General features: G+C 52.7%; 1 protein-coding gene across 1 annotated transcript in view; it reads right to left on the reverse strand.

Moving 5' to 3' along the window:
* Positions 1-4,102: 4,102 nt before the first annotated feature.
* The window catches only part of RPS6KA5 (ribosomal protein S6 kinase A5), a 62,721-nt gene continuing 40,993 nt past the window's right edge, over positions 4,103-25,830 (reverse strand). Inside the window, exons 10-17 of the mRNA XM_075330594.1 lie at positions 15,544-15,669; positions 14,237-14,370; positions 13,326-13,419; positions 12,264-12,434; positions 11,378-11,569; positions 10,000-10,159; positions 9,657-9,820; positions 4,103-7,805 (exon numbers count right to left, since the gene is read on the reverse strand). Coding sequence (XP_075186709.1) covers positions 7,572-7,805; positions 9,657-9,820; positions 10,000-10,159; positions 11,378-11,569; positions 12,264-12,434; positions 13,326-13,419; positions 14,237-14,370; positions 15,544-15,669 — 1,275 coding nt within the window. The 3' untranslated portion in view covers positions 4,103-7,571. The remainder of the gene's footprint in view (positions 7,806-9,656; positions 9,821-9,999; positions 10,160-11,377; positions 11,570-12,263; positions 12,435-13,325; positions 13,420-14,236; positions 14,371-15,543; positions 15,670-25,830) is intronic.

Raw genomic sequence — 25,830 nt, forward strand, 5'->3', positions numbered from 1 at the left:
TAGAGGGAGCCCTGTATACTGGGATTTATACAGTCTCCACTAGAGGGAGCTCTGTGCACTGCTATTTATACAGCCACCAGTAGAGGCAGCAGAACTTTGACAGCAGCTCTGGATGCAAATGGAGAACCCATGAAATTGCAAAAGAATAAAAAGTCACAACGATTTTGGAGACACAGAGAAAATAATAGACGTGAGGAGGTTTTCTTTGCAATGTGATGATTTAATAGTTGTATTATACTTGCTCACACAAAGCTTTGCACAATATAATCCATTTCTTCCGCAGACCTCCCCTCCCCCGCCCCGTCAGTCATCATGCATCGTAAAAGCAGCCACAAGCAGCCGCCGATTTCTTCTTTATTATTAAAATTCTCTGGTTTTACAAGTTGATGCAACTCATTCTAGAAATCCCTTCACACAAAGGGACGTGAACACGTGTAAAATATGGAATAGACATCTGATATATAGATCGCTCTTCATCTGTTACCAAAAATCTTTACATTCTCAATAAATATCCAATAGAAATTCCCTTATTTAAAAAAATAATAAAATAGAGACGATGACGGCGCCGTTCACCGCGCACATCCGGCAAAGCCAACGCACAGAACAAGAGCCCCGGATATCACCGGAGGGGAAGGGGTCAGGGTATTGCTGGTGGAGACGCTCCGACTCCGCAGAGACAACGAAAATAGTGCTGGAGACTCCAGGATATGGAGGTTGTCAGATCTTACACTGTCAGAGCAGTTGTCAGGGATGAGATAAAGGAGAATAAAGCAACTAATGATATAACGGGGGCCCTGAAAGACTCTGGGGACAGCGGGGCCGGGGGCGAGCGTGCACATCTGCAGGAGGGATCGCCCTGCTCAAATGCTGCAATGCCATACGCCACCAACTGCACCCAGAATCTCAAGGGTTAAAGCACTGCAACATTTTAGTAACTGATAACAGAGAGCAACTGACTGTATTCCCCCTCCCCCAAAGTCACCTTTCTCCAGTAATGGCTGATAACAGCAAGTAATAGACACTTATAATGAACTGTCCTACAGTCTCCTCTCCCCAGGAATGGCAGATAACAGGGAGTAATAGATTGTAGTCACCTATCCCCTACAGTGGCTGATAACAGAGAGTAATAGATAGTAATCACCTGTCCTACAGTCTCCTCCCCCATAATGGATGATAACAGGAAGTAATATATTGTTCTCACCTGTCCTAGTCTCCTCCCCCAGTAATGGCTGATAACAGGGAATAATAGATTGTAGTCACCTGTCCTACAGTCTCCTTCCCCAGTTATGGCTGATAACAGGAAGTAATAGCCTGTACTGACCTGTCCTACAGTCTCCCAGTCTCCTCCCGCAGTAATGGCTGATAACAGGGAGTAATAGATTGTAATCACCTGTCCTACAGTTGTCTTTTACCAGTAATGGCTGATAACAGGAAGTAGTAGAGTGTACTCACCTGTCCTACAGTCTCCTCCCTCAGTAATGGCTGATAACAGGGAGTAATAGATTGTAATCACCTGTCCTACAGATGTCTTTTACCAGTAATGGCTGATAACAGGGAACAATACATTTTAGTTTTCACTACTCACAATCGCAGCAGCTGTAAAGTGATATTCTCTCTTTTCTGTCATCTGCTGACATCTAGTGGTCGATGTGAGAACTGCAACACTTCATTAATGTATTAAATGTTTTTCAGTCTAATGAAAAAAAAATAGAAATCAGCAAATCTAAAAAGTCCCTTTAATGATCCCGCATTCATTCTGGACCTGACGATCTCCGGTACGGCGTTTCTAGAAGAACGCAGCAGGAATTCCCAAGTAGTAATAACGTCTGTAATTCCCCTCCCCCGCCCCTCCCTACTGACTGTTACCAGCAACGTCCCTTATAAGACAAAACATAAGAAGATGTAAGACAGAAGGTAAAAGCGTTAAGGAACGCTCGCCGCCGGCTTCTGTCCCAAAAACTAATCGCCGATAGGTGGGGGACTCCGGGGGCGCTCGGCCCCCAGTCCCACCATGACGAGAGATTGCTATAAAAAGAGGGGCCGCATGATTAGCATTTTTTTCCACGCGTCCCTCTATTCCCTACGTAGCCCCCAATGGAGGGTTACTGCTCCATGTACCTTACACGATTAATATTATTATTGCAAGACGCAAAATATTAAAAAGGCGCTGAAAGTTACGCCAAAGTTGTAAAAATGTAGTCTATGGATGAGATGTACATCTCCTGACCGCTCTAGTCACATCCAAAGCTGCGTCCACTGTCCTCCTGAATGATATACAGGAGCGGAGAAGAAGGAGAGATTAATCTTTCCGTCTTCTCCATTGTCTGTCCCTGTATATGATGACACCCGAGCGCCGTCCGCTGTCACACGCACCATAGACTTGTATGGGAGCGCGGGATCCGATTTTCCGCCATTATTTTTTCATTCCAGTCAGTAAACAGTCGCCGCTCTGCTCGGCCTCAACGACTAACATTGATGCAATGTGAGACTTTCTGGCGCTGCACTCGCCCAATTCATACACCAATGTGAGCGAGGCCTAAAACTGGTCTGACAGGAGAGAGTAGACACTAATGAGCGCAGCTCTGGAGGGGACTGGAGTATAAGAGGACACAACTGGAGGTCGGAAGCCAAGAATCTGCAGAGCTCCTCCAAATTGTCTGTAGATTCCAAGAAAAGTAACAATGATCCTCTGTATTCTCATCTAAAAGGCTGATGCCAGAAAACAACAGCTTGACAGCTCTAATGCTGGACTGGCTGACTCTAATAACAATAAACATCCTCTATGTGAGGGGCGCCCTGGGCTGAAGAGTCCGAGGGGCGCCCTGGGCTGAAGAGTCCGAGGGGCGCCCTGGGCTGAAGAGTCCGAGGGGCACACGCCACGACACCGACAGATGACTGCCACTATAAAAAACCACCCGAATGAAAAATGGGACAAAAAAGGACAATACATGAGAATGTGGCTCCAAGACGCCCGTCCCGTCCACATTGTGCCCCGCATTAGCCCATCCTCCTACGCCCCATCTTGCTCCAGTTTGGCCCACCCTCCTCTGCTCCGCTTTAGTCCCCCCCTTCTATGGCCCAGTCTTGCTCCTCTTTTTTTAATCAGATACATTTTTTATTTTTCACCAAGTATACAAAACGTGTTATATTTTCAGCAATAATGAGCAGAACTACAAACTTTCAGTCTTGCTCTGCTTTGGCCCACCCTCCTCCGTCCCACTCCTCTTTAGCTCACCCTCCTCCGTCCCGCTCCTCTTTAGCTCACCCTCCTCCGTCCCGCTCCTCTTTAGCTCACCCTCCTCCGTCCCGCTCCTCTTTAGCTCACCCTCCTAATCCCCCCATCTTGCTCCACTTTGGCCCACCCTCCTCTGTTCCGCTTTGGCCCACCCTTATCTGGCCCCGTCTTGCTCCACTTTTGGCCCTTGCTCCACCCTTCTTTGGCCTTGCTCCTCTTTGGCCCACAATCCTCCGCCCCATCTTGCTCCTCTTTGGCTCACTCTCCTCCACCCCTGTCTTGCTCCACTTTGGCCCACCCTCCTCTGTTCCGCTTTGGCCCACCCTTATCTGGCCCCGTCTTGCTCCACTTTTGGCCCTTGCTCCACCCTTCTTTGGCCTTGCTCCTCTTTGGCCCACAATCCTCCGCCCCATCTTGCTCCTCTTTGGCTCACTCTCCTCCACCCCTGTCTTGCTCCACTTTGGCCCATCCTCTTCTGCCCCATCTTGCTCTGCTTTGGCCCCCTCCATCACCCTGCTCTGTTTTGGACCCCCTTCGCCTCAGCATCCCTCTGCTTTGGCTCCCCCCCTTCCTCCACCCTGCTTTGGCCCCCCTCTGCGCACATCTTGCTCCACTTTGGCCCACAATCCTCCGCCCCGTCTTGCTCTTCTTTGGCCCACCCTCCTCCACCCACATCTTGCACCGCTTTGGCCCACCCTTCTCTGGCCCCGTCTTGCTCCGCTCCGGCCCACCCTCCTATGCCCCAGTCTTGTTTTGACCCACCCTCCGCCACTCCGGCCCACCCTCCTACGCCCCAGTCTTGTTTTGACCCACCCTCCGCCACTCCGGCCCACCCTCCTACGCCCCAGTCTTGTTTTGACCCACCCTCCGCCGCTCTGGCCCACCCTGCACGGTCAGCCTTCTGCAGGCAGGCAATAATAAACAATCCGTCTCCTGCCGGCTGCCTCACTGCTGCAGTTCTGTATGGTGGATAGAGCGCCCCCTGCACTCCACTCCTAAAACTGCAAGAAGCCTGGAATCGGCTCCCGTCTAAACTATTAAAAATCAGATCACAATATAATAAAATATTAATAAAATATTCTGACACTTTCATTATCACGTTATTACCAAATTCAAAACCTCTGCATGTTGTCAATAAAGGGAACCAATCTGGTGAACACCCAGACCTTAAAAGGGAGTGTGTCAGCCCAAATGGAGGGGACACGAGGCGCACGGCTCATAGGGGAGACCGGCCATATAAAACTAATCGCTGTCTCACCAGACACGCTAATTACAGGATTGGTGCATCCTGGGTGTGGCCAACAGGCTCAGCATGATGCCACACCCCCTAGATTTGCATGCCCCGCCTCCCTCACTTGTGAATGACAGCGCTGCCTCATCTGACGTACTGTCTGCAGAGAAAACTCAGGCAAAGCAGCCCTGTCCGTCATCAGCGAGAGAGGCGGGTTATGCAAAACAAGGAGGAGGAGCACTGCAAAGCCTTCTGGCCACGCCTAGAGTGCACCACACGGCCTAATTAGCATATTTAAGTGCTTTAGTCATTGACAGCAAGCAGAGATCCTGAACAGTGGGAAATTGAGACACTTCCGGCCCGATTCATTATTTGTGCATTTTAAGTTTCAATGTTAAAAAATAAATAAATAATAAAGTAAAATACATTTTTTTGCATAAAATTTTCCATAATGGGGTAAAAGGTTCACTAATTTTGTGCACAAAAAAAATAATTTTTCCCCAATTTTGGGCCTTTTTACAGCAAAAAGTCACTTGTTCCACTGAAATGTTGCAAAATTTGCACAAAAGGTTGTGGTGGCGGTAAAATCCCTCCAGCGAGGGCGACGGGGAAGAGAGCGGGTCCAAGCGAACATTGTGCCAAAGTTTAAAAGGTCACAATTAGAAACAAGATTCACGGCCAAAACGTAAAAAACAAATAAAAAAACAAAACACAAAAAAAGGAGGAAAAACCCCCCCATATAAAACATACAGTAAAAATGGCGCAAACAACAGAAAATACAGGAGTGAATGCAATAATGAATCGGGCCGCGTGTCTATGAGACGCTTTATAGAGGCGCGTTCAGACCGAGCCGCAGAATTCACTACATAATCGGATCATTTCTACTCTCGTCTAAGAATCAACAATTTTCTATAAAAAATATATTATTATTATTATTTTCCGCACGGATTTCAGCTCCTCTCTGTACATCTGTATAAAACTACAAAGATTAAAAACCGCAAAGAGACACAAACCGCGCAGAGACCGCGCTGCGACCGGGGTACAGGGGCCCGGCCTTGTGTCGCCCCCTGTAGAATAAAGAAAGCAGCGCGGCACACAACAAAGGCTACCACAATATACATCTGGAGAGAAGGGTGTGACCCCCGCTATGTGCCCCCCTCAAAAAAGCAATCAGATGTGGGGGGGTGGGCAAACAGCAGGTGCGGCACATCACCCGGGCGAACAGGACTGTACTGGTCACAGCAGGATATCTGAACATAGTGCAAACTAGATCCCCCCCTCACCCCCCACCAATATTGGAGGGGTCTCCAGGAGCCCAATCAATCACGGATAATCCAATAATTCACCCAACTCTCCCCAATCTCATATCAATTCTTGCTGTTTCTTTGCATAGTAAAAATTTCTGCAACTTTTTTTTCCTATCATTTTTTTTTATTTTTTAATTCTTCTCACCGTCTCTGCTTGCTGTCACTGAACGAAAACTTCCTCCCCTTTAATTGCTGGAGATTAGTTCTCCCCAAAAAAGAAAAAAAAAAAAAGCTAAAATGTGCATATCCATTTGCCTGGCATACAAGTCTCTGCATCCAGCGCCCCCCACTCCCGGCCCGATCCACACTGGTGGGAGCAGAACAAGGTGCGCAGCCTCCGATGAGCTGTTCCCATTCACTGACAGCAAGCAGGGATCTTAAGAGTTGCAGAACTTGGGTCTCTCCCGGTGACAGAGGAGGCACCTCCTTGCATAGTTGTATGCAACCAAATCTCTACCTAAAAATGGACTGGGCGCTCCAAAGTCACATGACAAAGCAAGCCACACCTCCTAACTGTGCACCCATGACCCCTGCAATCATGGCAGCCGCTGCTCCAACCGCGTGACGTCACAAAAGTGCCAATAAAAGGAGCAGAAATGCAAAATCCGTGCTCTTTTCTAACGAATCAGTTACAATAAAGCACGAGGCGGACTGACCCCCCCCAACCAAATACAAATGGCGTTTTGCAAAAAGCTACGATTGGGGATCGAAAACGCCAGGATGCACGGACTATTTCTCTGCAAAGCCTGAAGGGGGGGCTAAAAACATAAACGATGGGACAAGACGCACGGGGGGCCGGCAGGAGGCGCCGAGCACCCGCTATTTGAGCGGCCGACGCTCCGCTACAGTACAAAAGCTTCAAGTCTGATTCATGTATAAAAAGAGGCGGGATGGGGCCATGTCCTGCAGGTGGGGGCCACGTCCTGCAGGTGGGGGCCACGTCCTGCAGGTGGGGGCCACGTCCTGCAGGTGGGGGCCACGTCCAGCAGATGGGGGCCACGTCCAGCAGATGGGGGCCACGTACTGCAGATGGGGGCCACGTCCTGCCGGTGGGGCCACGACCTGCACTCTGACAACAAGCCCCCCTCATAACTAGTGCAGTAAATTCACAGTGGAAAATTCTCCGGACCATAAAAACCAGCGTCGCCACAAGCCTCCAGAATGTTTCGGTTTTTCACGGCTTCTAAAAACCAAGCACAAATTTCACAGAAAGCAATTAAAAGAAAGGATAAAACACTGCTCCCTGCGAGCGCCGGCGGGCTAAAGCCGAACCGCGTCTAGCGTGTTCCCGTAATCAACAGCACAACAAGCGTTACGTGCTGAAAATGCGCAAGTCCGGGCGCTACTTGAAATGAAGGACTATGACAGGCTGAGCACAAAGGATTGAAGACAGCGCCCCCCTATACGGGAAGGTCAGATGAACCAGAAGTCTCAGCATGGCCCCAGCTCACCGGTTGCATAGGCCTGCTGTGTCATATACGCAAATAAAAGATAACTTGGTCTCGGCAGGCAAAACCTTTTTGGGATAAATGGCGGCACTCCCAGTAGCCGTGGGGTTAATTAAGGCGAGAGATGCGATTGTTTGCAGCAGCCCTTAAACTCCTCAGGAAAATGGAAAGGGGGGTACTCCCAGCACCGCTCTCTAGAGCTTCAATGCCACAGTTGTGCAATCCCCACCCCACTCCCACAAGCCCTTGCAGCACCAAATAGTTCTTATTAAATGGCTAATTGCTGGCAAGCCCACGAGTGGGTTCTGCGGCACGGCGCCCACCGCGCCCCCGACACTTTTGGGAAGTCTCTAGTCCGTGAACTGGAAGATGGTGTCGGGGTTATTGCTGTCGCTGTGACCGGCTGGCTGCACAGTCTTTGTCGGAGAGGTTTTACCGTGGGAGTGGGAGGAGTGGGAGCTCTCGCTGGAGCTGCTCCGCGTCTCTGTGCTCGTGCTGGTCTTTTTCATCTTCCGGCGCTTGGCCAGAGGGGCCTTGTCCACGTTCTGGAGGAGGAAACCTTCCCGCTTGTACTTGTTGAAGGCCTGAGGAGACAAACGAGTTTAGTACCTTGATGAGATTAACATTTCCGGAGCGGCAGAGCCCAAAGCAGGTGGCACGGACAACAAAGCAGACCTGCTGCAGATCACGCAGGCGGCACAGACCACAAAACAGACGTGCTGCAGATCACGCAGGCGGCACAGACCACAAAACAGACGTGCTGCAGATCACGCAGGCAGCACAGACCACATAACAGACATGCTGCAGATCACGCAGGCAGCACAGACAACAAAGCAGACATGCTGCAGATCACGAAGGCGGCACGGACAACAAAGCAGACATGCTGCAGATCACGAAGGCGGCACGGACAACAAAGCAGACATGCTGCAGATCACGCAGGCGGCACAGACCACAAAACAGACATGCTGCAGATCACGCAGGCGGCACAGACAACAAAGCAGACATGCTGCAGATCACGAAGGCGGCACGGACAACAAAGCAGACATGCTGCAGATCACGCAGGCGGCACAGACCACAAAACAGACGTGCTGCAGATCACGCAGGCGGCACAGACCACAAAACAGACGTGCTGCAGATCACGCAGGCAGCACAGACCACAAAACAGACATGCTGCAGATCATGCAGGCGGCACAGACAACAAAGCAGACATGCTGCAGATCACGAAGGCGGCACGGACAACAAAGCAGACATGCTGCAGATCACGCAGGCGGCACAGACCACAAAGCAGACGTGCTGCAGATCACGCAGGCGGCACAGACCACAAAGCAGACATGCTGCAGATCACGCAGGCGGCACAGACCACAAAGCAGACATGCTGCAGATCACGCAGGCGGCACAGACCACAAAGCAGACGTGCTGCAGATCACGCAGGCAGCACGGACAACAAAGCAGACATGCTGCAGCTCACGCAGGCGGCACGGACAACAAAGCAGACATGCTGCAGCTCACGTAAGCGGCACAGACAACAAAGCAGACATGCTGAAGATCACGCAGGCGGCACGGACAACAAAGCAGACATGCTGCAGATCACGCAGGCGGCACGGACAACAAAGCAGACATGCTGCAGATCACGCAGGCGGCACGGACAACAAAGCAGACATGCTGCAGATCACGCAGGCGGCACGGACAACAAAGCAGACATGCTCCTGATCACACAGGCGGCACGGACAACAAAGCAGACATGCTCCAGATCACACTGGCGGCACGGACAACAAAGCAGACGTACTGCAGATCACGCAGGCGGCACAGACATGCTGCAGATTACGCAGGCGGCACGGACAACAAAGCAGACATGCTGCAGATCACGCAGGCGGCACGGACAACAAAGCAGACGTGCTGTAGATCACGCAGGCAGCACGGACAACAAAGCAGACATGCAGCTCACGCAGGCGGCACGGACAACAAAGCAGAATGCTGCCGCTCACGCAGGCGGCACGGACAACAAAGCAGACGTGCTCCAGATCACACAGGCGGCACGGACAACAAAACAGACGTGCTGCAGATCACGCAGGCAGCACGGACAAGAAAGCAGACGTACTGCAGATCACGCAGGTGGCACGGACAACAAAACAGGCGTGCTGCAGATCACGCAGGTGGCACGGACAACAAAGCAGATGTGCTGCAGATCACGCAGGCGGCACAGACCACAAAACAGACGTGCTGCAGATCACGCAGGCGGCACAGACAACAAAACAGACATGCGTCCTCCTGCAAGCAAACCCTGTAGACCCCTCGCTCTCCACACCCAAATCCCACGATACCCTAAAGCCGCCCATTTGCCCTTGGTCCATCCAGTGCAAAATATCTGCAAATATTCCAGTATCCGGCATGGCTGACCGTCTGCTAAAGTCCCTTAAGAGGGAAGGTAATCTTACATGAAACGTGGCTTTAACATGCGTGTGCACCGACGCTCCGGCTGAGCCCAGGATATCCGGCGTCATCAGAGGGTTGGAAGATAACTGGCTGCCGTTCTGAAGCCACTCATTGTATCTCAGGGTGGACATCTTTATTCTTTTATTCGGATCTACAGTAAGAAGCCCTAAGAAAAAAAACAAACGTGAAGCAGCGTAAGCAGCATCCGGCTGGTGCAAAACTACAAATCCCAGCAAGCCGCGATGGCTGCAGAGCTTAGCACCAGACATATGTCCAGTGGCTGCACCAGGGGATCACTGCGCCCCCTGGAGGCATTTTGAGACCAGAAAGACGCCGGATTTGTACCTTGTATTAAATCCTTTGCCTCTTGAGAGACATTTTTCCAGCTTTCGCCTTCGAAAGAGAAGTCGCCTTGCTTTATTTTCCTCATGATGTCCTCGGCGCTGGCGCACATCAGGGTCTTCTCGTGACACTGGAAAGGCACCTGCCCCGACAGCATCGTGTACTGCGAGGGATGATCAGTGCAATTCATTATCACATTCTCACAGCATTGTCTAATAAAAGTGGCTACAGATAGGGGGTGCACAAACTTTCTAAGTACATGGGCCGTATCGTCAGGTGATGGTGCCCGAGGGGGCCTACAATAACACTCCACATTCTATATTGTCCTGAAAAATGTCATAGGGTGAAAATACCCCAATAACAGTGTCCGTGAGGTTCCCTCCAGTACAGGTGCCCCTCGGGGGGTCCCTCCATTACAGGTGCTTCTCGGGGGGTCCCTCCATTACAGGTGCCCCTCGGGGGGTCCCTCCATTATAGGTGCCCCTCGGGGGGTCCCTTCATGACAGGTGCCCCTCGGGGGGTCCCTTCATGACAGGTGCCCCTCGGGGGGTCCCTCTATTACATGTGCCCCTCGGGGGTGTTCCTCCATTACAGGTGCCCCTCGGGGGGTCCCTCCATTATAGGTGCCCCTCGGGGGGTCCCTCCATTATAGGTGCCCCTCGGGGGGTCCCTTCATTACAGGTGCCCCTCCATTACAGGTGCCCCTCGGGGGGTCCCTCTATTACATGTGCCCCTCGGGGGTGTTCCTCCATTACAGGTGCCCCTCAGGGGGGTCCCTCCATTACAGGTGCCCATCAGGGGGGGGTCCCTCCATGACAGGTGCCCCTCCATGACAGCTGCCCCTCGGGGGTGTCCCTCCATGACAGGTGTCCCTCGGGGGTGTTCCTCCATTACAGATGCCCCTTGGGGAGTCCCCTCCCATTACAGCTGCACCTCGGGGGGACCCTCCATTACAGGTGCCCCTCGGAGGTATCCCTCCATTACAGGTGCCCCTTGGAGGTGTCCCTCCATTACAGGTGCCCCTCGGGGGGTCCCTCCATTAAAGGTGCCCCTCTGGGAATCCCCCCCCATTACAGCTGCACCTCGGGGGGACCCTCCATTACAGGTGCCCCTCGGGGGGTCCCTCCATTACAGGTGCCCCTCGGGGGGGTCCCTCCAGTACAGGTGCCCCTCGGGGGGTCACTCCAGTACAGGTGCCCCTCGGGGGGTCACTCCAGTACAGGTGCCCCTCGGGGGGTCACTCCAGTACAGGTGCCCCTCGGGGGGGTCCCTCCATTAAAGGTGCCCCTCGGGGGGTCCCTCCATTAAAGGTGCCCCTCGGGGGGTCCCTCCAGTACAGGTGCCCCTCGGGTTGCCCCCCTGCTGTGAACTTTCCACTTACTAGAATGACCCCGAGGCTCCAGAGGTCGCAGGACTCGTCGTAGCCGTTGGCGTTCAGCAGCTCCGGCGCGGCGTAATGCAGGGTGAAGCACGGGGTCTTAAGCGGCTGATTATCCGGGGGCTTTAACCGTGCAAACCCAAAATCTATGATTTTTATTTCTGAATTATCGCTTTCATCTGTGAATAAGAAATTCTGGAGACAAAAGAAAAAAAACAATGTTCAAATCAATACGAACAATATAAAACATCAATAGATACTTGGTGCATGATGGGAGTTGTAGTGCTGCAACATAGGAAGTGATTTCAATCGGAGGAGGACCGCGAGCCGCCCCTACCTTCCGCCACGCTCCCCTCTAGCACCGCCTGGGCCCGGCATTCTGCCACTAGGTGGCAGCACAGTCACTGACATACATTAGGTCATCAATCATGGATACATCCATACAATATCTATGGCGGGCGACCCCCAATACCTGGCAGAGAGGACAGCCTCCCAAATACCTTGTTCCCAACTTCAGCCAAATCACTTTTACTTTCCCCCTTCCTAAGCAGCCACCTGCCCCCCACCCCATAGAGCCCTTTATTTCCATTGCCATATAGTCTTATTAACACTTTATGCGTCCCCCCTCCAATGCCCCTACTATTGGTGGTCATCTGTGGTCCTCTCTACCCCCACAGACCCCCTGTAGTCGGCCTTTTGTGTTCTACGACCTCAACCCTCCTCCCAAAACGTCTTGACACCTTAAAATCCCCCAAGTGCAGCCCCCAGTCCAGTGAAGTGTATGGATAATGAGGCAGTCAGGATCTGGTGAGGGTCTCCACAACGTCTATCACTGGGGGTCCCTTGCTCCCGTCTGAGATGATCCCCGTCACTGACATTTGGGCCGTACCTCCGGCTTCAGGTCGCGGTGTACGACCCCCACGTCGTGCATGTGGCTGACGGCTGACACCAGCTTGCGCATGATGTGGCTCGCCTCCGACTCGCTGAACGATTTCTTCTTCTTGATTCGCTCAAACAATTCCCCTCCTTTCAGTAATTCCATCACGAGAAACGTGTGAAGCTGAGAAAATGTACAGAAAAAGTGAGAAAAACACGAAAAACGCTGCGAGGGAGGAAGCAGATGTCACAGGGACAATATACAAAGAAGGGTGAGAAGATGAAAAACAAATGGTATCTATTATTCTCTGTTATCAGCCATTATTAGGGAGGGGGGGAGGTGACTGTAGGACAGATGACTATGATGCATTACTCCCTGTTATCAGCCATTTCAATTTAGCCAATATGGATGTTTCTACTCCATTTCTATCAATAAGGCCTCTTTCACACGACCGTGAAAATCACGCACGTTTTTCACGAACGTGTCAAAGGTGCGTATTGCCCTAGGTGTGCGATGTGTATGGCACACGTGTGTTCTCCGTGTGTTACCCGTGATAACACACGGAGAACGGGAACTTTCTACTCACCTGTCCCTGGCGTCGCTGTCCGTGGTGCTGATCTTCGGCCTCCGGTCCTGCCAACTCCCCGCTGCTGCTGCCTCCGGCCCACAGTGGAATGAATATGCAATGAGCATAATGAGCGGGGTTCGGAAGCAAGTGACAGCAGCGGCAGAGACAGCAGCGCTGGAGAAGGTGAGTAAAGGTTTTTTTTTTTCTCACAGACACATGTCTTGTCTCTGGTGCGTGTCACTCGGAACACATCCGTGTGGTCCGGTTGCATTACGTGTGACACCCGTGATGCCGGACAGAAAACAGACATGCCGGTGTGAGAAACACACGGACACACGTAAGTATGGAACGGACACACGTTCCGTGCGAAAATACATACGTGTGTCCAAAACCATAGGAATACATAGGTCTACGTGTGTACGTGTCTCCGGTACGTGAGAAAACTGCCAAACATGTACCGGAGGCACAGACGTGTGAAAGAGGCCTAAGAGACAATATTCGCTCACCTGGTCATGATATATGTCGTGTAACTTCACTATATTCGGATGCCCCTCGCACAACCTCATCGCTGCTATTTCTTTCTGGGTATTACTCTCCATTCTACATAAAGAAACAAAGAAGATGAAAAAAGGAGTTATTATATAACTAACATTACAGAACTGATCCTGAGTTACCTCCTGTATTTTACTCCAGAGCTGCACTCACTATTCTGCTGGTGCAGTCACTGTGTGCATACATTACAGAACTGATCCTGAGTTACCTCCTGTATTTTACTCCAGAGCTGCACTCACTATTCTGCTGGTGCAGTCACTGTGTACATACATTACAGTACTATTCTGGAGTTACCTCCTGTATTTTACTCCAGAGCTGCACTCACTATTCTGCTGGTGCAGTCACTGTGTACATACATTACATTACTGATTCTGAGTTATCTCCTGTATTATACTCCAGAGCTGCACTCACTATTCTGCTGGTGCAGTCACTGTGTACATACATTACTGATCCTGAGTTACCTCCTGTATTATACTCCAGAGCTGCACTCACTATTCTGCTGGTGCAGTCACTGTGTACATACATTACATTACTGATCCTGAGTTACCTCCTGTATTATACTCCAGAGCTGCACTCACTATTCTGCTGGTGCAGTCACTGTGTACATACATTACATTACTGATCCTGAGTTACCTCCTGTATTATACCTCAGAGCTGCACTCACTATTCTGCTGGTGCAGTCACTGTGTACATATATTACATTACTGATCCTGAGTTACCTCCTGTATTATACTCCAGAGCTGCACTCACTATTCTGCTGGTGCAGTCACTGTGCACAGCTTCGCAGTGCTCATGCCTAGCCTATGATTGTGGGGTACGGGGCTCCCCTTTATGAATGGAGTGTTACAGCGTTCGGGCCATGTACCGTTTGCTGATGATCTTCACGGCGTACTCCTGGTTGTTTTTCTTGTGCAGACATTTTCTACAGATGGAGAAACTGCCTTCGCCCAGCGGCTTCTCCTTCAGATCCAGCTCGTAGTGTTGATAAAAGGGGGAGTCCTGCCGGGAAACGGACAGCACAAGGATCACACATTATCACTTGATAAAAAATAAATACAGTGGAACTTCGCTTAACGAGTAACCCAGTTAACGAGAATTTCGCTTATCAAGCAAAGCTTTCTGTAAATTTGTAACTGTTTACGAGAAAGCTTTACCGTACGAGCAAAATCCTCACCGCACACACTTCCGGTTCCTTACATCCACCGCGCTCTGACCGGCTCTTGCATCCACACAAACACACACATGTACGCACAAACACACGCAAACAAACACGCACGCACACACATACAGTATTATGCTCACCTAACCTTCTGTTCCACCGCCGGCCTCATGGTTCTTGTAGTCCGCCGGTACATCGCGGCGAACTACAAGATCCAGGAGGCTGGCGATGGAACGGAAGGTTAGGTGAGCATATTATGTGTACCTTCCGTTCCATCGCCGGCCTCCTGGGTCCTGTAGTCCGCCGGTATAGGCTGTGTATCGGCACTCGGCAGGCATCGCTACGAAGCAGGAACTTCCTCTGTCACCGCTACTCAAAGGCAGCGCGCTGACCAATCAGAGGCAAGCGGCTCCTGCCTTTGACGTCAGCGCTCTGGCAGCTGAAGTTCCTCCCTCGTCGTTATGGTAACCCGATACACAGCCCGTACCGGCGAACTGCAAGTCCCAGGAGGCCGGCAATGGAACGGAAGGTAAGGTGAGCATAATATGTGCGTGCGTGCGTGTTTGCGTGCGTGCTTGTGTGTGTTTGTGCATGTGTGGAATGGCACAATAGGGGACCAGTATGGGACAATTCACAAGTTGTGGAAGGAATTGTCTATATTGCAATGGTTTCCTATGGGAAATCTTGCTTTGCTGAACGAGTAACTTGGTTAACAAGCGCAGACCCAGAACGGATTGTTCTCATTAAGCAAGGATCCACTGTATCTGAATGTGCATTGCAGAAAAATAAGAAATTATTATAGAGGCTGCAAGAAGGAAAAATCAGCGTAAGGAGGAGAGTGCTGCTCTGGGGGCTGTGGACGGATTTACAGACCCCGGCGTCACAAATCTGCTGCAGCGACTGCTTTCTAATGCAATGCTGAAATTTGCTTTTTTGCAATTAGTCACTGATGTAAAACGCCACATCCTCTTCAGAAAGAGGTTCTGCAGCAGCTGAGGTGTGTGCACTCGTACCTTCATCATGGCACTCCTCGCAATGTTTGTGACTCCCGGACGCTCCGTTCCCAGGTGATATTGCACAGTGTCTGCGATGGCAGCGTTCGGCTTGAAGAGGATGGACGGAGCAACAAAAGAGTAACCCTGCGAGAAACAATACAGAACCCCGACACAATCAGAATACACTGATATATATATATATATATATATATATATATATATATATATATATATATATATATATATAAATATATAAAATGTGCACGCACAATACAGGGGGCAGGGGTCCGGGGACGCACAGCGCACGCTGTAATCATCACATGGGCAAACATGGCACAGACGATAAAAATAAAAAGGATAAAAATACTCTGCAGCTGTTCCTGCACTTGTGTAAACGTTCCGATGTCTCCAGAGATGCCAAATACTGAGGAAATACAGAGCAATGAGGCTTCCACATCAGCGAGCGATGCAACCACTTCTCATGCCAAGGAGCGAGCGTCCGAGACGTGTCTCCTCCAGCACAATGTAACCCAATACAGCAAATGAGGAAGCGGGAGGGTTACCTCCACTCACCAGAGCGAAGCGGAGACCTCCACACAGCCCCTCACTGTACTGCGCAGTGCCCACCGGAAAGCACAACGCCATAGAAAACTTCTCATAAGGATCTCATTCACATCATCAGAGGATTACAAGACTTAACCTGCACTGATCCAGAGTTATATTCTGTATTACACTCCAGAGCTGCACTCACTAGTCTTTTGGTGCAGTCACTGTGTACATACATTACTGATCCTGAGTTACCTCCTGTATTATACTCCAGAGCTGCACTCACTACTATTTTGGTGCAGTCACTGTGTACATACATTACTGACCCTGAGCTACCTCCTGTATTATACTCCAGAGCTGCACTCACTATTCTACTGGTGCAATCACTGTGTACATACATTACAATACTGATCCTGAGTTACCTCCTGCATTATACTTCAGAGCTGCACTCACTATTCTGCTGGTGCAGTCACTGTGTACATAAATTACTGATCCTGAGTTACCTCCTGTATTATACTCCAGAGCTGCACTCACTATTCTGCTGGTGCAATCACTGTGTACATACATTACAATACTGATCCTGAGTTACCTCCTGTATTATCCTCCAGAGCTGCACTCACTATTCTGCTGGTGCAGTCACTGTGTACATACATTACTGATCCTGAGTTACCTCCTGTATTATACTCCAGAGCTGCACTCACTATTCTGCTGGTGCAGTCACTGTGTACATACATTACACTACTAATCCTGAGTTATCTCCTGTATTATACTCCAGAGCTGCACTCACTATTCTGCTGGTGCAGTCACTGTGCACATATAGTGTAGGGGTTTGCATTCTTTGGCATACAGTATTTTTTACATAGGCTAAAGGTATCTCTGTCCAAACTGGCAGATTTATTAAAGGTCATAAACCTTCACCATATTCCAAACAGCAGTTTGGCTCAGGCGGTCACAGGACGCAGTTTGGCTCAGGCGGTCACATGACGCAGTTTGGCTCAGGCGGTCACATGACGCAGTTTGGCTCAGGCGGTCACAGGACGCAGTTTGGCTCAGGCGGTCACAGGACACAGTTTGGCTCAGGCGGTCACAGGACGCAGTTTGGCTCAGGCGGTCACAGGACGCAGTTTGGCTCAGACGGTCACATGACGCAGTTTGGCTCAGGCGGTCACAAAACGCAGTTTGGCTCAGGCGGTCACAGGACGCAGTTTGGCTCAGGCGGTCACAGGACGCAGTTTGGCTCAGGCGGTCACAGGACGCAGTTTGGCTCAGGCGGTCACAGGACGCAGTTTGGCTCAGGCGGTCACAGGACGCAGTTTGGCTCAGGCGGTCACAGGACGCAGTTTGGCTCAGGCGGTCACAGGACGCAGTTTGGCTCAGGCGGTCACAGGACGCAGTTTGGCTCAGGCGGTCACAGGACGCAGTTTGGCTCAGGCGGTCACAGGACGCAGTTTGGCTCAGGCGGTCACAGGACGCAGTTTGGCTCAGGCGGTCACAGGACGCAGTTTGGCTCAGGCAGTCACAGGACGCAGTTTGGCTCAGGCAGTCACAGGACGCAGTTTGGCTCAGCCGGTCACAGGACGCAGTTTGGCTCAGCCGGTCACAGGACGCAGGGTTTAGCCTGACTCTGATCAGGACTGACCAGCACAAATCTTTCCACCTGTCCTCCAAGACCCCTCCTGAGAAAGCTCAGCCTCCTTGTAAATGACCTGAAAAGCCTGGATCGGAGGTATGTAATGACCAGGCCCACTCAGCTCTTGCGGTTATTCCTAAAACCCAGACCCCAAATCCAAATCCATAAAAAAAATACCTTACAGCATTACATGTGCTGGAGCCTGCTTCTCCAGGTCCTATATCACCAAGGCTTGCCACGACGGTGACGCATACCTCCTGTCTATGACCTGTCCGGCTGCAACCTTACATAGCCTCCCTCCGCCCACAATTGGGGGGCTTGGTACCTTCTGCCCCCATACAATGCACCTTTGACAGGACATTCACGTTCCCGTGCTGCTTCCTGGGCCTACGTTCTACGTGGAAGCTAAAATGCTTAAATGCTAGAAACCACCTGGTAACCCTGTCATGGTCTCCCTTCTTCTCACGCATCCACCTCGGTGGGGCAGGGTCTGAGACTGACCTATATTTTCTGCTTAATAGGCAACATATTAAGCCGGTCAAAGAACCGATCTCCACGATGGAGTAATTCTTCTCGCAGGAAGCCAGTTTCTATCTTAGGTACATTATTGGGTGTTCTACGCCTTTCAATTCTTGAGAGAGGACAACACCTAACCGACCTGTGACGCATCCATCAGGACCACAAATTTCTTAGAGAAGTTTGGTGCCACCATCACCAGTTGATTACACAGGGCATCCTGGAATGATGTCTCTGCGTCTGGAGACCACTTGGCTGTAGCCGAGTTTGGACCCTTAAGGAGGTTGGTCAGGGGTGCAGGGATCATGGCAAAGTTAGGGATGAACAAACAGTAGTAGCCCACATTGGACAGAAATGCTCTGACCTGCTTCCTTAAGAGCAGTTCTGGATCGCGTCCACCTTATTTACTTGGGGCTTGATCTCACCCCTGCCCAAGATGTAGTGTAATTATCTGGCTTCTTCCTTCTCGATGGCACATTTATTTGGGTTGATGAAAACCCCCGCCTTCCTTAAAGCATCAGATATCGCCTGGACCTTGCCCACATGGCTTCCCCAATCCTGGCTGAAGATCACGATGTCATCCAGGTAGGCCACTGCAAACGTTTTGTGGGCAGCTAGGATTCAGTGCATAGGTTTTTGGAAGGTGGCTGGAGCGCCTTACAACCCAAATGGCCTCCGGACATCCTGGAGACACCTAACTGGCATTGAAAAGGCGTCTTCTTCTTGACTTCTTTGGATAGGGGAATATGACAATACCCTTTCATGAGGTCCAGGCTCATAATGTACTGGGCTTCCCCTAACCTCTCCGTCAGCTCGTTGACTCGGGGCATCAGATGTGTACTAAACTTAGAAACCTCGCTCAGCTTTCTGTAGTCGTTGCAAAACCAACATTCTCAATCTCGTTTTAGCACCAGGACAATAGGACTGGACCAGCGACTCGGACTCCTCAGTCACTCCTAGGTCTAACATCAGCTTAACGTCCTTCAAGATGACCTCATGGCGAGCCTCAGGAATCTGGTAAGGGGTGAAACTCACTTGGACATGAGGTTCCATGAGAATCTCTTGGTCTATGACCTGGTTACAACCTGGCAATTTTGAGAACAAGTCTCTGTTGCTATGAAGCAATTCTTGGCTCTGCTGCTTTTGGGCAGGTGATAGCGTCTCTGCCACCTCGACGTCTTTCACATCGGCTTTGGCCTGAGCCACCAAACACTGGGCTTTCTCAGGTTCCTTATCTCTCCAATGGCTTGATCAAATGGACATTGATGTGGTAGACTTGGTAAGGCTTCGTTCTCCCTGGTTGGTGGACTTTATAAGTAACCTCGCCGATTTGTTTGAGCACGTTGTAGGAGCCTTGCCACTTGTCGAGAAATTTGATTTCTACCATGGGTATCAACACCAGCACCAGATCCCTAGGGCTAAACGATCTAAAGGCTACTTTACACACTGCGATATCGGTCCCGATATCGCTAGTGTGGGTACCCGCCCCAATCTGTTGCGCGACACGGGCATATCGCTGCCCGTGCCGCACAATATCGCCCAGAGCCGTCACACATACTCACCTGTCCCGCGACGTCGCTGTGACCGGCGAACCGCCTCCTTTCTAAGGGGGCGGTCCGTGCGGCGTCACAGCGACGTCACTGAAACGTCACTGAACCGCCGCCCAATAGCAGCGGAGGGGCGGAGATGAGCGGGACGTAACATCCCGCCCACCTCCTTCCTTCTGCATAGCAGCCGGGAGTCAGGTAAGGAGAGCTTCCTCGTTCCTGCGGTGTCACACGGAGCGATGTGTGCTGCCGCAGGAACGAGGAACAACTTCGTTACTGCTGCAGTAACGATTTTTAAGAATGGACCCCCATGTCGCCGATTAGCGATTTTGCACGTTTTTGCAACGATGCAAAATCGCTTATCGGTGTCACAAACAATGGCATCGCTAATGCGGCCGGATGTGCGTCACAAATTCCGTGACCCCAACGACTCCGCATTAGCGATGTCACAGCGTGTAAAGCCCCCTTTACTCTTGCTGACCGATTGTACACCTTTGCGTGTCTTGTGCCTGGAGGGGGTGCTCTCTGATGATGGGAATCACTCTAGTCATCCTCTCGTGCACTTGGGCCACATGGTCAATTACAGTCCTGTAGGTTGCAGTCTCCATGTCCCCGGTGTCTGCTATATCCAGGAGTCCACCGGGTGTCGGCTGTATAGCAATTCAAAGAGAAGCCTTTTGGGTGTCAGCCCCTCATTGGAAACCCCAAAAAGTTGACCTTACCCCTCCTTGACCTCGCAGGGAATCCTCAACCGCCTGGTACATCTCCACTGGGCCAACCAGGTCATTTGCGTTCTGCGGAGCTCCCTGGGCAACCCAGGACTGAACCGGTCCCAGCAGAGAGTGGATAAACTGATCCACTGCCACGCTCTCCACCATCTGGGCTGAGGAACAAGTCTCTGGCTGTAGCAATTTTTGTATCAACTGCAGGAGGTCACACGTCTGGGACAGAGGAGGCTCATCCATGTGATAACCCAACTGATGCACACATTGGCCAGGGTTATACCTAGACAAGCCAAGATCTATGCCTGGAGCTTGCCGTACTCCTTGGTGTTCTGAAGGGTCAAATAATAAAAGGTCTGAGGTTCTCCAAACAAATCTGGCACCAGAATCTCTGTCCACTGCTCCGGATGCAGTCTCTCTGGCTCCGTAACCGTCTTGAAGATCGTCAGGAACGTCTTGACGTCATCTCCCAGAGTCATCTTTTACAACACCCATCTTACTGTCTTCCTCACCTGGGTCTCGCCCCTCTTGCTGTCTTCCTCACGTGGGTCTCACCCATCTTGCTGTCTTCCTCACATGGGTCGCACCCCTCTTGCCGTCTTCCTTGCCTGGGTCGCACCCCTCTTGCTGTCTTCCTCACCTGGGTCGCACCCCTCTTGCTGTCTTCCTCACCTGGGTCTCGCTCCCTTACTGTCTTCCTCACCTGGGTCTCGCCCCTCTTACTGTCTTCCTCACCTGGGTCTCGCCCCTCTTGCTGTCTTCCTCAGATGGGTCTCGCCCCTCTTGCTGTCTTCCTCAGATGGGTCTCGCCCATCTTGCTGTCTTCCTCAGATGGGTCTCGCCCATCTTGCTGTCTTCCTCGCCTGGGTCGCACCCCTCTTGCTGTCTTCCTCACCTGGGTCGCACCCCTCTTGCTGTCTTGCTCACCTGGGTCTCGCCCCTCTTACTGTCTTCCTCACCTGGGTCGCACCCCTCTTGCTGTCTTTCTCACCTGGGTCTCGCTCCCTTACTGTCTTCCTCACCTGGGTCTCGCCCCTCTTACTGTCTTCCTCACCTGGGTCGCACCCCTCTTGCTGTCTTCCTCACCTGGGTCTCGCTCCCTTACTGTCTTCCTCACCTGGGTCTCTCCCCTCTTACTGTCTTCATCACCTGGGTCTCGCCCCTATAACTGTCTTCCTCACCTGGGTCTCGCCCCTCTTGCTGTCTTCCTCACCTGGGTCTCGCCCCTCTTGCTGTCTTCCTCACCTGGGTCTCGCCCCTCTTACTGTCTTCCTCACCTGGGTCTCGCCCCTCTTGCTGTCTTCCTCACCTGGGTGTTGCCTCTCTTACTGTCTTCCTCACCTGGGTCTCGCCCCTCTTACTGTCTTCCTCACCTGGGTCTCGCCCCTCTTGCTGTCTTCATCACCTGGGTCTCGCCCCTCTTGCTGTCTTCCTCACCTGGGTCTCGCCCCTCTTACTGTCTTCCTCACCTGGGTCTCGCCTCTCTTGCTGTCTTCCTCACCTGGGTCTCGCCCCTCTTGCTGTCTTCCTCACCTGGGTGTCGCCCCTATTACTGTCTTCCTCACCTGGGTCTCGCCCCTCTTACTGTCTTCATCACCTGGGTCTCGCCCCTCTTGCTGTCTTCCTCACCTGGGTCTCGCCCCTCTTGCTGTCTTCCTCACCTGGGTCTCGCCCCTCTTGCTGTCTTCCTCACCTGGGTCTCGCCCCTCTTACTGTCTTCCTCACCTGGGTCTCGCCCCTCTTGCTGTCTTCCTCACCTGGGTCTCGCCCCTCTTGCTGTCTTCCTCACCTGGGTCTCGCCCCTCTTGCTGTCTTCCTCAGATGGGTCTCGCCCCTCTTGCTGTCTTCCTCAGATGGGTCTCGCCCCTCTTGCTGTCTTCCTCACCTGGGTCTCGCCCCTCTTGCTGTCTTCCTCAGATGGGTCTCGCCCCTCTTGCTGTCTTCCTCAGATGGGTCTCGCCCATCTTGCTGTCTTCCTCACATGGGTCGCACCCCTCTTGCTGTCTTCCTCGCCTGGGTCGCACCCCTCTTGCTGTCTTCCTCACCTGGGTCGCACCCCTCTTGCTGTCTTGCTCACCTGGGTCTCGCCCCTCTTACTGTCTTCCTCACCTGGGTCGCACCCCTCTTGCTGTCTTTCTCACCTGGGTCTCGGCCCTCTTACTGTCTTCCTCACCTGGGTCTCGCCCCCTTACTGTCTTCCTCACCTGGGTCTCGCCCTTCTTGCTGTCTTCCTCACCTGGGTCTCGCCCCTCTTGCTGTCTTCCTCAGATGGGTCTCGCCCCTCTTGCTGTCTTCCTCACCTGGGTCTCGCCCCTCTTGCTGTCTTCCTCACCTGGGTCTCGCCCTTCTTGCTGTCTTCCTCACCTGGGTCTCGCCCCTCTTGCTGTCTTCCTCAGATGGGTCTCGCCCCTCTTGCTGTCTTCCTCACCTGGGTCTCGCCCCTCTTGCTGTCTTCCTCACCTGGGTCTCGCCCCTCTTGCTGTCTTCCTCACCTGGGTCTCGCCCCTCTTGCTGTCTTCCTCACCTGGGTCTCGCCCCTCTTGCTGTCTTCCTCACCTGGGTGTCGCCTCTCTTACTGTCTTCCTCACCTGGGTCTCGCCCCTCTTACTGTCTTCCTCACCTGGGTCTCGCCCCTCTTACTGTCTTCATCACCTGGGTCTCGCCCCTCTTGCTGTCTTCCTCACCTGGGTCTCGCCCCTCTTACTGTCTTCCTCACCTGGGTCTCGCCTCTCTTGCTGTCTTCCTCACCTGGGTCTCGCCCCTCTTGCTGTCTTCCTCACCTGGGTGTCGCCCCTATTGCTGTCTTCCTCACCTGGGTCTCGCCCCTCTTACTGTCTTCATCACCTGGGTCTCGCCCCTCTTGCTGTCTTCCTCACCTGGGTCTCGCCCCTCTTGCTGTCTTCCTCACCTGGGTCTCGCCCCTCTTACTGTCTTCCTCACCTGGGTCTCGCCCCTCTTACTGTCTTCCTCACCTGGGTCTCGCCCCTCTTACTGTCTTCCTCACCTGGGTCTCGCCCCTCTTGCTGTCTTCCTCAGATGGGTCTCGCCCCTCTTGCTGTCTTCCTCAGATGGGTCTCGCCCCTCTTGCTGTCTTCCTCAGATGGGTCTCGCCCCTCTTGCTGTCTTCCTCACCTGGGTCTCGCCCCTCTTGCTGTCTTCCTCAGATGGGTCTCGCCCCTCTTGCTGTCTTCCTCAGATGGGTCTCGCCCATCTTGCTGTCTTCCTCACATGTGTCGCACCCCTCTTGCTGTCTTCCTCGCCTGGGTCGCACCCCTCTTGCTGTCTTCCTCACCTGGGTCGCACCCCTCTTGCTGTCTTGCTCACCTGGGTCTCGCCCCTCTTATTGTCTTCCTCACCTGGGTCGCACCCCTCTTGCTGTCTTTCTCACCTGGGTCTCGGCCCTCTTACTGTCTTCCTCACCTGGGTCTCGCCCCTTACTGTCTTCCTCACCTGGGTCTCGCCCCTCTTGCTGTCTTTCTCACCTGGGTCTCGGCCCTCTTACTGTCTTCCTCAGATGGGTCTCGCCCCTCTTGCTGTCTTCCTCACCTGGGTCTCGCCCCTCTTACTGTCTTCCTCACCTGGGTCTCGCCCCTCTTACTGTCTTCCTCATCTGGGTCTCGCCCCTCTTACTGTCTTCCTCACCTGGGTCTCGCCCCTCTTACTGTCTTCCTCACCTGGGTCTCGCCCCTCTTACGGTCTTCCTCACCTGGGTCTCGCCCCTCTTACGGTCTTCCTCACATGGGTCTCGCCCCTCTTGCGGTCTTCCTCACCTGGGTCTTGCTCCTCTTGCTGTCTTCCTCACCTGGGTCTCGCCCCTCTTACTGTCTTCCTCATCTGGGTCTCGCCCCTCTTACTGTCTTCCTCATCTGGGTCTCGCCCCTCTTACTGTCTTCCTCATCTGGGTCTCGCCCCTCTTACTGTCTTCCTCATCTGGGTGTCGCCCCTCTTACTGTCTTCCTCACCTGGGTCTCGCCCCTCTTGCTGTCTTCCTCAGATGGGTCTCGCCCCTCTTGCTGTCTTCCTCAGATGGGTCTCGCCCCTCTTGCTGTCTTCCTCAGATGGGTCTCACCCCTCTTGCTGTCTTCCTCACCTGGGTCTCGCCCCTCTTGCTGTCTTCCTCAGATGGGTCTCGCCCCTCTTGCTGTCTTCCTCACCTGGGTCTCGCCCATCTTGCTGTCTTCCTCACATGGGTCGCACCCCTCTTGCTGTCTTCCTCGCCTGGGTCGCACCCCTCTTGCTGTCTTCCTCACCTGGGTCGCACCCCTCTTGCTGTCTTGCTCACCTGGGTCTCGCCCCTCTTACTGTCTTCCTCACCTGGGTCGCACGCCTCTTGCTGTCTTTCTCACCTGGGTCTCGGCCCTCTTACTGTCTTCCTCACCTGGGTCTCGCCCCCTTACTGTCTTCCTCACCTGGGTCTCGCCCCTCTTGCTGTCTTCCTCACCTGGGTCTCGCCCCTCTTGCTGTCTTCCTCAGATGGGTCTCGCCCCTCTTGCTGTCTTCCTCAGATGGGTCTCGCCCCTCTTGCTGTCTTCCTCAGATGGGTCTCGCCCCTCTTGCTGTCTTCCTCAGATGGGTCTCGCCCCTCTTGCTGTCTTCCTCAGATGGGTCTCGCCCCTCTTGCTGTCTTCCTCACCTGGGTCTCGCCCCTCTTACTGTCTTCCTCACCTGGGTCTCGCCCCTCTTACTGTCTTCCTCACCTGGGTCTCGGCCCTCTTACTGTCTTCCTCACCTGGGTCTCACCCCCTTACTGTCTTCCTCACCTGGGTCTCGCCCCCTTACTGTCTTCCTCACCTGGGTCTCGCCCCTCTTACTGTCTTCCTCACCTGGGTCTCGCCCCTCTTACTGTCTTCCTCACCTGGGTCTCGCCCCTCTTACTGTCTTCCTCACCTGGGTCTCGCCCCTCTTACTGTCTTCCTCACCTGGGTCTCGCCCCTCTTACGGTCTTCCTCACCTGGGTCTCGCCCCTCTTACGGTCTTCCTCACCTGGGTCTCGCCCCTCTTGCGGTCTTCCTCACCTGGGTCTCGCTCCTCTTGCTGTCTTCCTCACCTGGGTCTCGCCCCTCTTACTGTCTTCCTCATCTGGGTCTCGCCCCTCTTACGGTCTTCCTCACCTGGGTCTCGCCCCTCTTACTGTCTTCCTCATCTGGGTCTCGCCCCTCTTACTGTCTTCCTCACCTGGGTCTCGCCCCTCTTGCTGTCTTCCTCAGATGGGTCTCGCCCCTCTTGCTGTCTTCCTCACCTGGGTCTCGCCCCTCTTACTGTCTTCCTCAGATGGGTCTCGCCCCTCTTGCTGTCTTCCTCAGATGGGTCTCGCCCCTCTTGCTGTCTTCCTCACCTGGGTCTC

This window comes from Anomaloglossus baeobatrachus, chromosome 12 (assembly GCF_048569485.1).
Source record: "Anomaloglossus baeobatrachus isolate aAnoBae1 chromosome 12, aAnoBae1.hap1, whole genome shotgun sequence".
NCBI lineage: Eukaryota > Metazoa > Chordata > Amphibia > Anura > Aromobatidae > Anomaloglossus > Anomaloglossus baeobatrachus.